The sequence below is a fragment of the Amblyomma mixtum genome, chromosome 1, assembly GCF_055824585.1.
Source record: "Amblyomma mixtum isolate Tamu chromosome 1, ASM5582458v1, whole genome shotgun sequence".
NCBI lineage: Eukaryota > Metazoa > Arthropoda > Arachnida > Ixodida > Ixodidae > Amblyomma > Amblyomma mixtum.
In genome coordinates, this window is record NC_143012.1 from 183,319,868 (window position 1) to 183,333,898 (window position 14,031).

General features: G+C 47.2%; 1 protein-coding gene across 1 annotated transcript; it reads left to right on the forward strand.

The window, feature by feature from the left end:
* Nucleotides 1-11,928: 11,928 nt before the first annotated feature.
* Nucleotides 11,929-13,656, forward strand: LOC149370180 (uncharacterized). Its single transcript, XM_089582692.1, has 3 exons — nt 11,929-12,298; nt 12,699-12,914; nt 13,308-13,656. Exons 1-3 carry the CDS (start codon nt 12,043-12,045, stop codon nt 13,643-13,645), a joined length of 810 nt encoding a protein of 269 aa, XP_089438818.1. The 5' UTR covers nt 11,929-12,042; the 3' UTR covers nt 13,646-13,656.
* The last annotated feature ends 375 nt before the right edge of the window (nt 13,657-14,031 follow it).

Here is a 14,031-nt window from a genome sequence, read left to right on the forward strand (position 1 = left end):
CCGTCCAGCATCTTACACCGCTGATATCCACGTTTCCGCCGTCACTGCAGTCTTGGAGCGGTTGAAGACAGCCTACATTTTCAACAACGCCGCGCCTCCTTCCACTCCTGCTCGTCTCTCCGCGACCAATCACGGCACGTCGCCAGATTGATTGTAACCGCGACCTTACTCGCACTCGTCTCCCTGCTCATTGCTTGGGGAGGTGGTTGGGGAGCCCTATTGCAGTGCCATCTCTGGACGACGGGACTGCGCGAGGAAGACGATGTGAAACAATCAAAATCAACCAACCTCTAGAGTCAAATACACGACTCGTTCAAGTCCGGTTTCCGCCTGCGCTCATCAGTATTAACAGCTCAATAATCCTTCTCTGCGCTCACCTTGATGGCTGGCACGTGCTAATGGTACGAATGTGCTCCCTCGTAGTCATTCTCCTTACTGCCGACTAAGACCGGTCTTCGCTTATCGTCTTCTTTTTGTAATTCTTATTCCTAGTCTCTTTTTGCAGTTTAATTATTGTTGTATTTAATGCGAAGCATATTACTAGAGCTACACTACAGCCCGTCGAGCGCGGCGGTGGAGCTACCATTGACCTTGAGCGTGACCACGTGACACCACGTGACAACATGACGTCACAGCAGAGGGGAGATGGGCTGCCGGCTCGCGCGGTCGGCCGCGGCGGTGGAGGCTCCACATCAGAGGCGCGGCGGCCGACCACGTGACAACATGACGTCACAGCAGAGGAGAGATGGGCTGGCGGCTCGCGCGATCGGCCGCGGCGCTGGAGGCTCCACATCAGAGGCGCTGCAGCTGACCACGTGACGCTACAGCAGCGGTATAAAGCTGAGCTTGCCTCGCTCTCCGGGCACTTACGAGGCGGCCAGGTGTTGGGATGCCGCGTAGAAGCAGGGCTGATTTGAACGAGAAGCGAAAGCTTCAGCGTGCCACAGAGACCGATGAAGAGCGGGATGAACGTCAACCAAGGAAAGCCATGTATTAACAAGCCTAGCCATCAATATGCTTCGCATCTGACTAGGCTTAACCTTAGCTAAGCCTCAGCCATTTTTTTTTTAATAGCGAGCTTCTCAAGCTACGAATTAGCTTCCTCGTAGCCATCCTGCCGACTGAGGCACGTCTCCGCTTATTGTTTTCCTTTCTTGTAGCTTTAGCTACAAGCTATAATAATTTGTGTATTCCCTAGTAGTGCTCTCAGGGTCTCACTCGGGCACCACGAACTTCCACTGTTCAGCAAGGTGATACTGCGGCTCAAATGGCAGATTAAACTGCGTTGATTTTAAGGCGCTCAGCTGCCATTCTCTGGAACCAGAGGCGAATTCCTTGTCGATATGGTGTATATCCTCAGACTAAATATGAAACCAAACATTTCCGAAACATTTCGGAAATTTCGCAAAATACCGAGCAGCGTAAACTTTCCCTTGTTATAGGCCCCAGCGGGATTATATTCACCCCCGGAGCAAATGCAGCAGTTTAATTTACTGATACCACATACTCTTCGTCCATTGCCGTAGCGTGTTGCGCTATGTGCTGTACTTGTAGTAGCTAAGCCTGTGGCTAAATTACGGCCATCGCCATATTTCATCCATTCGTTTTGCGATTGCAAATTCTCGAAGGTAGGTTGGACTCCAGGCGCCATACACAATCTGGACATGAAAGACAATGCCGCCTGCCACTGCCACAGCCTAGAAACAGAACAAAACTGGCGCACAGTTGACCAGATGGCGCCATTTTGAGTGCGCTCATTCTGATAGTTGCCGCCACAAGGGAGGATTGATGTCAACAAAACTGAGACAAATGATAATGACAAGAATCGTCATCAGGATTCTCGTCTACAGTTTGGTCTGAACCGGACTGTATAGAAAACTGCTTCAAAGGGAAGAGCCTGACGGTATACGAGCGGAACATTTTACGACTGAAGTGGCACCTTCGAGCGCGAGCTAGCACCTCACATGTCTTTAGTTGCGAAAGTCACACTAGCGGAGCCCAGGTCTGCTCGTAGCGTGTGCTCGTGGCGGTGCGGCTACCAAACGATCTTGTGCCGTTGCCTAGCAACCGCTTCAGCTGCGCTCCAACCCGAGTTACTACCCGAGCTTACCCGGGTAAACTCGGTTAAGTTCGGTCAAGTTCGGAGCAGCGTCGCGCCAGTTGCGCGAGAGGTTGCTAGGGGACAGCAACATGGGTCGCACAATCCCTACCGGTGGCTGTGACAGAAACCAGCCACCTGCCAATGCAGTGGTGCATCTCTTAACCGCTGCGCCACTGCGCCACGAGTGTTATGAGGCACCCAGGGATCTACGAGTGTAAAGTAGAGAATGACCTTCTGCATATATGGGAATTAACCCATTACGCCACCGCGTCATAGGCTTAAAGCTGAGCTTAAGTGCCTCCTCCAAGTGAAGAATGAACACCTGCTTTCGCACGTCTCCTCGGTTTATTTCCCTGGCTCAAAAAAAAATACATAGTTCACTCTGGCAGCCTTAGAGCCTCCATGTTCGAAAAATCCGTCTTTCCGTTTGGAGCCTTCTTTGGTTGGACGCAAAGCGTGGAGAGGTAAATTCCCCTCTTCACTTTCAAGGGAGCGGGCAAAGAGAGGGTAGGAACCGACGGGTGGGAGAGAGTAGAGCGGCAGTACGGCATGCTACACGAACCGACGGGTGGGGGAGAGTAGAGCGGCAGTACGGCATGCCACACGGCGATTGATGAAATGGATCATACCACCCGCTCGCACGATCTGAACCGTCGGGGCCAGCGGTTGGTCTGCCAAAGAGGCGCGCGAGTGTTAAGGGATACTCTGCCACATCAATCACAGTGATCCTGTGTAGTTTGTTTTATATTTCAGAAATTGGTTCATTGAACGAAACTCAGTAAAACCGAGAGAACAGCAGGGTTGTAGGAGCGTGCAGCAACGGTGACGTCTGACCGAAACCGAGTGAAACCGACTGTAAGAAACGAAAGTATCTATTTAGCCCTTTTATCACTGCTTCATCGGGAAAAGCCCTGAAATTTGGTAAGAAGAAATACTTTTCGTTCTTAAAATGCCTAAAGATCCATAGAAACCACCTATTAGCCAAAGTTTACTACCCAAATTGGCTGAAAAAACAGAAAATTCTAGTATTGAATATCACTGACAAGCAACGGCAGCGGAGAGAGTGGTAGTTGAATTTCTGATATAACAGTTGTTTAATGTGACTGTTCTTTATGGGGAGCGTGCCTCCCTACTGAACCATTATCATGACGTTGAAAACTGACGCATGCAGAATGTGTGCGTGTGTAGCATTCATCTACATCTCAGACAAAGTAAGGAAGGGCGCCGTGGTAGACTTGTTGCGGTTGAAGCTGCTTTATTGTGCAGTACACAGATTCTTGCCCTTACTCATATTTGTGATTGATACCGGAATTGAAACCCCGGAATTTGTATTCGTTCTTTCGCTTCATCAGCGGGAAATCCAGCTGCAACCTCGGTATAACACGCAAACCACTCTCTTAATATGGGCGATATTGTGACATCTGGTCGGATGTCTGATTACAACTGCTGTTTTTCCTAAGACACTCTCGAATTGGACTGATGCACTCAAACTGGAATTCTGCAATGTACTTTGCGTTGATCGACTATTTGGTGAATTAATATAATAAAAAAGAAACTGCTGAAAAAACGGGACCTGGAAACAAAACAAGACGACCCGGAAGGCCAGTGATAACTCGTGAGCAGGACTGAAGCTGCGCTGAAGACCAATGGACTACCGGACTAGAAGGTTCATCCATCCAAGCTCTAGAACATTCTGTTGGAGACGAATAAACCGTTCCACGTTAACCCACCCGCCCACCCACCCATTTACGAAGGCGGCAATAGAATACTGTGTTCGTTTCAAGCTTATTTCGAAAAAAACATTCTGCCACCTGCACCACTAGCAGAAGTGCCCGGTCGGAGCGTCTAAGTATCAAGGTAGATTTTCTAGTTATTATGATGCTGGTTATAACTGGATGGGCGTAGATGAAATCGTACACGGAAACCAAGCAATGCGAACCAAGAACATGAGCTGATTATCATCATCAGTGAGAAAAATTATAGTTACATCCTTCGTAAGGTATACAAGTAGTAATAACAACTGGAAATAATGCATGTATAACAACACATAGTCAAAGACGATGTTTGCACTAAAAGAAAGAACGATAACCCTGTTTTTCGAAAGAGAGTAGGGAAAATATGGGCAGCTCAATCCGTTGCTTCAACGCCGTGGTGTCGGTGCTGTTTTTTGTTCCTTGTTTTGTGACACAACTAATATTTAGCTTTGAGAAATGAAGCTCGTACGTGGCTGTACTTTCACGTAATAAATTGCCCTGCTGCTAACACGTTGTAAAGTGTGCGTAATTTGTTTGTGTTTGCTCCTCACTTTTCAGTTACAGGTTTTTGTTCACATTGGTAGCGCTATTAATTTTTCGCGGGCTCTGCTTTCTACAACGACTCGCAGCCGCATAAAGTTCTGGATATTAATGTCTGTCGAGCAAGAGTGCGTGCAGAATGCGGACCTTCTTTCTTCGAGCTCTTATTTTTACAGCTGAATCCACTACAAGACGCGAAGGACACTAATATGTTTGAAACTTAAACTCATCCCTCTCCCCAGTTATCGCTCCAGAGGCGTCAAGCTTCCTTTTTGAAATCACCTCTCACATAGGAGGAAGAAACAAATAATCGAGGTCAATATCAAGTTGGTCTTCTGCAAGACAAGAGTAAATTAAAAACTTCTTTATACATTCCTTGCTTTTTTGAAAATTTGACGTTCGTTTTGTCCAACATTTTTATAAATGTCCAAAGTATGCAGGCGAGGGTGCCAGAGTCAGAAGATTCGACCGGGTTCCTCGATTGGTCATTACAAAGAAACCACTGCATAGTTAGCGGATGCTCATAAAATGAAGTGAATAACAATCAGTACTTCAACACAGAACTAAATCTAACGTCACAATAACAGAGGTCACAGGCTTGTAAAAGGAATATAACATAAGCATTTAAACAAAAACTCCTTCTGTTTCTTCTTGAATAAAGGGAAGAGAACCGAAGTTTCCTAGCCTTTAATTTCTGTTTCTTTGTAATCAATGAACATTGTCACTTGAAAGCCTTTAGTAGCTTAAAACTAGCATAATTAAGACAAAATATGTGCCGTTAACGCTAGTTTATGGCCCAGTACTTACTGCGGAATACAAGCAGAGACGAGTAACAAAACCAGCACCATAGCAGCGCCGTTCATAGCGTCCATTAAAGCAAGTCCAAGAGGAAACACACAGCCAGATGACGATTCTGCGAGATGTCGAAGGCAGGGATATTTAATGCTTGGATATATTTTGACATAACATTGCTCAAGAATGCCTATAAGCCCAAATTACCATGAGTAATTATACTATGGGCTGTAGCGGAATAAGGGTCTAAGAAACCGATTCTGGCCTGAACGAGATGTGTCGAAGAGCACCACCATTCCTGAGCATGATAGCGGGCTGAAAGACTATGTCATGTTGACTGCACAGCTTAAAATACACCAGGACTTTAGACACAAAAAGACAGGGACGGGCACCTTTGAAGTCGACACGTGAAGTCGACTGGAACGGCAGCCAACTTACCCTGACGAGAATTCTGATCCACAAATATTACATACAGTCGCAACCCGTGATGACATCTTTATGGTTATGAGCGCCGAATCAAACAGATCTACTGAATTCCCCAACTGCTTGCTTTAATATTTTTTTCGCACCAGCAACGCGAGCAGTTTCTTCATCGAGCCATGTATGGTAATTCTTTGAGCCAAGACGAAACGCGGATCGCTACCAGCCGCTGCGTTGTGAATAATATTGTATATTTAAAACTGCTTTTTTTTAATGGAAGCTCCACAGATGAACAACATGGACGTGACATTCATCGACTGCTATCCGTCGTGTTTTCAACAATAAAAGTTTTTCGAATAAAAAGGAATTTAATGTAAGGCGAAAACGTGGATCGCTATCAGCCGCTGCGGTGTGAATAATATTACATATTTAAAACTGCTTTCTTTAAGGGAAGCTCAACAGATGGACAACATGCACATGACATTCATTGACTGTTATGCGTCGGGTTTTCGACAATAAAACTTTTTCGAACAAAAAGAAATTTAATGTAAGTGCTGATGATTGAAATAAATTGCTTGCAAACCACGCATCTTTCATAGAACGATGAGCCCTCTTGTAGCTACCTAACGGCTAGGGAAAACACATCTTCCGAATAGACCGAGAGCAATTCCTAAAGATCGACTACCGGTTGCCGCCTCCTCTGACGATTATTAAGCGGTAGGCTTGTGAAAACAAAGCATCAACAACCCCCCCCCCCCCCCCCTGCATCCCACAAGCAGAGTACTTGAGAGGTTTTTTAACCTCACTGCGATATATAATTTCAGCAATGAGCAAGAGTAGGCGCAAAAGGTAGGCAGTCAGCTTAGTAGAGAAAACGTTCAGCCATTTCTTCGTGAGCTGTTTAATAAATGCAACTTGTCACTGCGAACTGTACGACAAAGAATCCACTAAGAGGATTTTCGCGCCGAAGATTTCTTAACGTATTTGCACGTTTGATTTCATAAGCATACTGCACCAAACCAATAATTTGGCTGACAGTGCCTGAACTAGCTATCATGGCTGATTTCGTGACTTATTTTCGCTGCATGCAATGATGCACACCTTGCAAAAAATGTTGCGTTTTTTTAGAAAAGCCTACGACTTCCTATTCTATAAATCCCGTCCAGCGGTGTTATTTAACTTCTAAAATTAAATGATAATGGACAGGGGCAATTTTCTGTGGAGTTAAAAGCAGAATTATCAGTTGGCTTTACAAACATGCAGCAGATCGCACAAAGCAATTTGTGCTCCTCTTCAGAAGCGCTGAATTTTGAAACTTCGTGTTACTTCGTACTCTAAAGCACGCCACGTGTCGTTTCACCACAGAGTATGCACACGAGTACCTTCAAATGTCTTTTTAACTTTTCACTATGCAAGTATTTAAATAATCAGCACTAAAGTGTCTCGGAGTCCATATTTCTGACATACATCAGTCGGATAGCTATGCAAATTTCATTCCTGAAAAAAATATGCCATTACGAAATAATAATGAATATAAATCGCTGTAGCGTTTCATCTCCAGTAATGTTAGTAATTTGTGATGGTCTCTCTGCTTTTCATAATAATTATTGTAAATTAGGATAAGGGTGAAAAGCTGACTCAAATGTCGATAAAGTAACAATGCACGCGAAAAAGTCCATTCGCACGAATTAAAATTCTTCGTATAAAAAAAACAATTTTTTCAGAAACGCAACATCGCATAAATTCAGCACGCTTATAGACAGCTTGTCTAGTAATATTGCTTGAGTATTAGCAAAAATAACACGACATTGCCACCAATTCCTATACTGCAGCGCATGTAATCTTAGCGTCGTTAAGGACACACTAACTTTTGAGCAATTGTTCGAAGTAAGGCATCAGGAGGTAAGAATGGGCATCAGGTGCTTCGCCACAGGCTGTCGGTAATGCTGCGCCATTTTGGAATAGTGGGGCCAAGAGTTTTTCCTAGTCGCTTGTATATTGATATCTTTCACACACTTTAGAGCCAAACGCATCACTCTTGTCACGACAAGTGCAGTGAGACTATTTATCAATTTCGCTGCTGTCGTTGCATGTGTTTAAAATAGTTGCAGCAGTGTAAAGTTCACGTTTTTATTGCTGGAGCAAGATGGTGATTACGTGCGATCCACAGCTGCCGCCTGTAGAAACGTTCACGTGCTCTCAAGTTTCTTCGCGCAACTTCTTCTTCAGCCCCGTTCAGAAATGGAGACATGAGAAAATAAAACGAAAAATCATCTAGCTCATGCTGGCGGTATTCATGACAGGGCTAATCTATTTCCTGCTTTCCCCGTCTCCTCGTTGTCTTCAATTACTTCTTTAACATGCATTGCGACCCTTTCAAATGAATTGCTGACTTTTATTTACCGGACCGAAATTGAGGATATGAGCTTCAAGAATTTACCTTATCTCAACTCCCAAAGCACCAACCTTTTTGATCTACCTAGTCTTCATGCGATTGTCGAAGCTCTGCTCTAGCACCACCAGTTCCGAAGTTTTTAGTTTTTTACTAAATAACCAGGGAGGTATCGCTCCCGTTTCGTCACGGCTACGCAAATATAGGTTGCTGTGCCTCGTTTGGAACCTGGTTGGTCTTCAGAGGCAGCCCAGAGAAAGCACCTGTGGTACCTGAGTGGCTCACCTCTCAGGATACTGAGGTGCAGCACGCGGCGCCAAGTAATGGTTCCTCGAGCGAGGACGGGTTCGTTCCGGTCGTTAGCAAGACGGCCAAAAACAGCCTCCGCAGGCAAGCTGAGTCTCCATAATCAAGCCCCGTATCTGTCATCAGTGCGCGAAGTACCCCGGCATATACCGTCTTGTTTGTGCTACAGAAACCCACCGACAACCGGAACCTCCTTAATCTTCTATATATCAAAAAGCCACATATCGGGAGAGATCCGAGACGTTAGAGTAAACCCGTTTAAAACTGTCATTGCCGTTGATGACCGCCGTCACCAAATTCGCCAATATTTGCATCCGCTTTCTTAACCTCCAAGGCAATGGCGCTCAGGCTGCCGTAATTTAAAAGTCTCGACATCGCCATCTGTGACGCCGATTTGCCCTTATTAATCAGGCCGGTGATCAACAGCATCTCAATATTCCATGTACAGCACCATGGAAGCCACAAATCTATCAAGCTGTCCTTCAAATTTGACGTATACCATCATCGGTGAAGTATATGAGGGAAGCCAACAGTCACGTATGTCGTAACGAGAACCACTTCAGATTCCCTTTTCTCTATCGTGGGTAACAGTTGGCCTTTTTCGACACCCAGTTCGACCTTCCGACCCTAAGCCGCTATAGTGCAGGAAGTATATAGGGACCGGTCACGTGAGTGGCGACTGCAACCACTCCATTGTGTGCCCGAGATGCTCTGCGCCGCACTGCGCGACATTTGCCACGTGACTGCCTTGAAGTGCATACTGTGGCCCTCAGGACTCACCCTCGAAAGACTGGCCCCTTGGAAAAACGGAAAGTGTGGTACCGAAGCGAATGGTTTGAGAGCATTCCACGCACAAAGTGGTTGCTGCAAACTTCAGACAAAGTCGTTCGCGCGCTGAAGTATTTCAAGGAAGGTAATCACCTTTTGAAGGGAAGGCTCCAAGCGCCACTATAGCGCTTCTGCCTCCTGCAACAGCCGCACAAAGTCACGGGACAGCAGCCCTTAGCGACGCCAGTTCTGCTGCCTCATATCGCATGGTCACCACTTCCGAAGCCTTGTGTTCCCACTGAGTCAAGGCCGTTACTGCACTCGCAATAGCCAGTCATCGGATTCTTGGGCTGCGGTGTCAATGAGAGAACGCACCGGTAAACAGTTCACTTTGACGTCCGATCAGTTCGGTCGAGTGGTCGGTGCAGAATTTCTGGTCTGGGTATTTGTTGCAGCGTGGTCGACAGCAGCTGAAATATCTAATTTTTGACATCAGAGTCGCCGTAGTGGAGTGCAGCCCAAAGAAGAGGCGACTGTTATGAGAGATTTGCTTCGAAGGCGACCGAGCAAAAATTCGGCATTTATGTTGAACGGAGGCTTCAGGCGAATTGGGGTAGAAGTGACGCTACTGGCCATGATGTTGCGGAAGAATAAGGGTAGTTGACGCAGGAAGGCTAACGCAATTGGCTTTGACAAAGCATGAGCAGTGAAAGTAAATTAGTGTGTCCTTGGCCGTGCGCCACTGCGGTCGTTTAGAGTAGCGCGGAGGAGGGCAATAGGTGGTGAGTAGACAGTGGGAGGAGGCTGGTTTGTCGGTTGTCGGTTTATGGATGGAACAAACCACAAAAGGGAGCACAATGCTGCAACTTCTTCCCTGACCACGGCTTTAATATGCAATACGACCGGCAACCTGTTGTCGGGGGCGGTTGACTGGGCATCAGAGGTGACAGAGCCTGCAGCTCACGTCGGTCGATTGTCCGGAGTGTGACGGTGGCGGCAGGAAATATGAGAGCGTTCGGCATGGCAGTTACTGCTACTGACAAGCAGGCATCGCAGCTGTGTTGGGAAGGCAGGAAGCCGTTGTGGAATGTGGTTGCTGAGTTGTACTGTGGTGATGAGCAAACAGAAGGCATCATAGGCCGTTCCTTTGAGCACGTCACGCACCTTGTCGGACAAAGTGGTTGCGTCGGTTTTGTAGCAAAGAAACAAGATGTGTTGTATAAGCGGCATAACTTTTTGTCGAAGGCTAGGCGCGAAACGGAAGCTGTTTTTTTTCGGTTAGCTGCCGTTCTTTAGATCTTGGGAACAGCATTCATGGCTGCTCTTGGAATGTCTCTGAGCTTGTCCGTTCGGCGTCTTTGGTCTCGTACCAAACTCTTTTCCCAACAGTGAAATCAAAGACGGCATTCGCACGAGAGAAGGTAGGTTTCACCTTTTATAGGTGCTGACTCTTCAGCAGAGGCGGAGACATATTGGTAACAACGGTGCTGGGGCCGCGAGGAGAAGCCATGATCCCGAAAAAGCGGTAGCCGTGATTCGTGACCCGCAGGGTTTAGCAATGGTCATAGGCCAGGCCTGAAAACTACTCCGAAGCTCTGCGGTGTCGTCAGCGTAGAGCTAGCGCCTCTACTAAAGGTTTTACGTGGCCTAAAGCAAAAAATACGCCAGGGCGACCAGGGCCGAGCACAAAGGTCGCTGAGGGTGCTAAGGGGAGAACAGGGCATAACAAGGCATAGAGCACGCGCGCATCGGAGGCACTTCGTTAATATCATTCATTGTCTTGTGGAATATCCGTTGCAACATTGTTGAAAAAACAATTTCCAGATAGCAATAGTTGTGGGCATTAAGATTAAAAAATTGGCAGTGGTTGAGCTCTGGTTAAACCTGGTGGGTTGCGAAAGCAACGAGGTGAGAAAGAGAGGCGATGGAGAGCGCGCGGCGGCGGCCCCGGCACGCTAGCTATGCGCCGCTACTGCGCATGAGCAACTGGCGATCGCTCCGGCGTGATGGCTCTGTGACGCTCCTATGTTCTCGGCGCGCGCAAGCGCGGCGCTTGTGGTCGCACACGTTACGTTGGCGACGCTGCGCCAGGCTGAGACAGCGTCGAGCGACAAGCGGCGCGCATGCGCAGAAATCCATTCGTCCGCCCTGCTGCCTCCGAGTAGCGGCTACGCGCTCCGTAGACGACGCGCGCGGTGCATTGTGGCTTCGGGGCTTCGACGCGACCGGCGAAGAATAGGCACACGTTCCGTTTCGACGCCAGCACCCTCAGAGTGCGCCGAAGCCGCCGAAGACGTCAGTGGTCAAGCGGCGTCGGAGTATAAAGGTCCTGCTTTGGCCAACGTGACGTGACAATAGAGAGTTTTAGTTCTGCGTACGTAACCATACGCAAGAACCTACGTACGTAGCCGGATTGCGGGCCCTCCACTACGCATGCGTCGTACGCAGCTCGAGCCTTACGTATTGCGTATCCGCCGCGTACGTACGTAGAGATCTCGTCCTCTGCGTACGTAACGTTTGTAACGTTGAGACGTCTGCGTGTTGCTCTCGTTGGAAACGAGAGAGCGCGAGACACGTTTTCCAACATGGCAGCGAACCGAGCCGCAAACGTGCCTCGCGCGCGCTTTTTGATTGCCGACGATTTGGCGTTGCTGCGAGAAGTTTGCGCGTGCAACCCATTTGCCGATCCGTCGCAGTGGACGCGAATCGCAACTAATGTGAAGTACGCGACGCACAAGGTTTTCACCGTGCGCACATTGCGCGAACGTTGCGACTTGTTGCTGGCGTACTTCGTTGCCCAGGATCGCGCAAACCTCAGGAAGTAAGTACCAAGTTTCTCATATCTTGAAGCTAAATTACTGTAAGAGATTTGCCTTCAATGTTATGCATGTAAAGGACGTGCCCGGTAACTGTGGGAAGCGTTTTTCTCTCCTTTACCAGAAGAGCGCACAACAACATGCGAGACAGTGATGCGCTCTTTACAGACTGTTTGTTTCGGAAAGTTTACGCGTTCTTTACTCTCTAGATCCGGCACCGAGGAAGAGTACGATGAGAAAGAAAAACTACTTCAAAACATCGTTGACCTCGCGCGGGTGTATGGCTACACCATCAAGCGGCGCCGGCCGGCGGCTGTGCCGGCTCCCAGACAGGCTACCGCTGCCACCCGGGACAAAGCTACCGTAGTGTTCGCGGCAGCGTCAACACTAGCACCTTGCCAAGACTCCTGTACGTAGACTGGAATTTAAAGCTGTGCATTTTGGCACGTTAATTCAGGGCGTTGAGCGTTTAGTATCACGCTAGCAATCGTTTTCCTGTCGGTAGCAGATGTTCTTCGATGCACAGAAAACAAAATACTGGGCAGTCTATAACAAGCATTCTATATTATTCAAGCTAGGCAGCCTGCGCTGAAAAGGACCAAAGGATCACTGAATGTCAGTGATCACTGTGGAACAGTGCAGTAGGTCTGAGTCACCAGTAATATGCATTTTATTGCAAGAAAACTGGCACTTGCCAACAACACACATGATCATGAGGGCAGGCAGACCTAATATACATTTGAGCCTTTCTTTCTTGCATTGCTATGCTTGTGAAATAAGAACCTTGTCTTCTCATTCGCTATATGCAGCGCAAAGTTCTTCCAACGAGAACGATCCATCGGAGACCGCTGCAGGAATATTGGAAGGAATTGCTGCTGGCGTAGTGGAGAATGCAGGCGGTTCAACAAGCCCAGCAGCCTTACCACAGGATGAACCAAGCCCAAGTGCCGCACCACTCAACAATGCAAGTGCGCCAAGTCACCAACCAACACAGCCGTCCACAGCAGTAGCACCTACCCCCCGAAGTATGCAGTATGAAATTTGTAGCTTACAGCACGCATGACTTCTACAGTCTAACACAAGTGTGCCTAGATTTTTTAAGTGCCTTACACTGTAACACGTCACATGCTAATTTTCCTAGCATATCTTGTGATGGTGTATCACTGTCACCATAATACAATACTAGAATATTATGCTTTACTGAGCATTCAATGTAATTCAAATGAGGAACAACACAACAAAACTGAATGAATGAGAACATAATGCAAATGAGTTGTTATTTAACTAATTTAGCATCCCACTTGTAGGTGTCTTGTTTGCGTGCCGAATTTTCACCCTTTGTGTCTAGTTTGCAAGCTTAATCCCTCATTGCAGTGCAATGTCATACGAACAGCACATATATTGGATTACTTGCGCAGAAAGGAAGAGGAACCAGGATGCTGAAATCACGGCCGACCGCGAATTCCTGGAGAAAAGGTGGCGCCATGAGAAAGATATCCATGACAAAGACGCTGAACTAGAACACAGCCGCCTCGAGCTTGAAAAGATGCGCCTAGAACTGAAGCAGAGACGTTCGGAGCAAAAACATGAGCTCAAGAAACAAAAACTGGAAAAGGAATTCCAGCTCCGGCAACTAGAGCTCGAAATAAAAGCAAAAGAAGAAGAGCATAGGCACGAACAGAGCCAACTTTCCACACAGACCAACCAAGCAATGTTGAGCCTTTTAAAGGCGCTCACAGAAAAAATAAGCGGGTAGAGGAGATAGAAAAAAAAAATTGCTCTATCTAGGTTCAGGTTACTGTTGCTAAGCTGAGGTTGCAGCTTAGTGTGGAATATTTGTTACTTGCAAGGCACAGTGTTTTAGAAAGGCTCTACATGAATAAAATAAATACAGCGTGTGTTGTCACTTATTGCACATTACATCTCAAATAATCAAAAAGGCATGGTGGTTCCAATCCAAAATATACTGAGATCTGGTTGCCGTACATGCACGCTTGGCAGTTGCTGAGCAGGACGGCCACCCGGTACATCCTTGGAACTGCCTGCAGTTGTATTTTGTTGTTCTTCTTAAAGTCCAGAAATGCGAACGACGAGATAATGTTACCAAATCCCCACTCTACAGATTGCCTGACGGTGCTCATG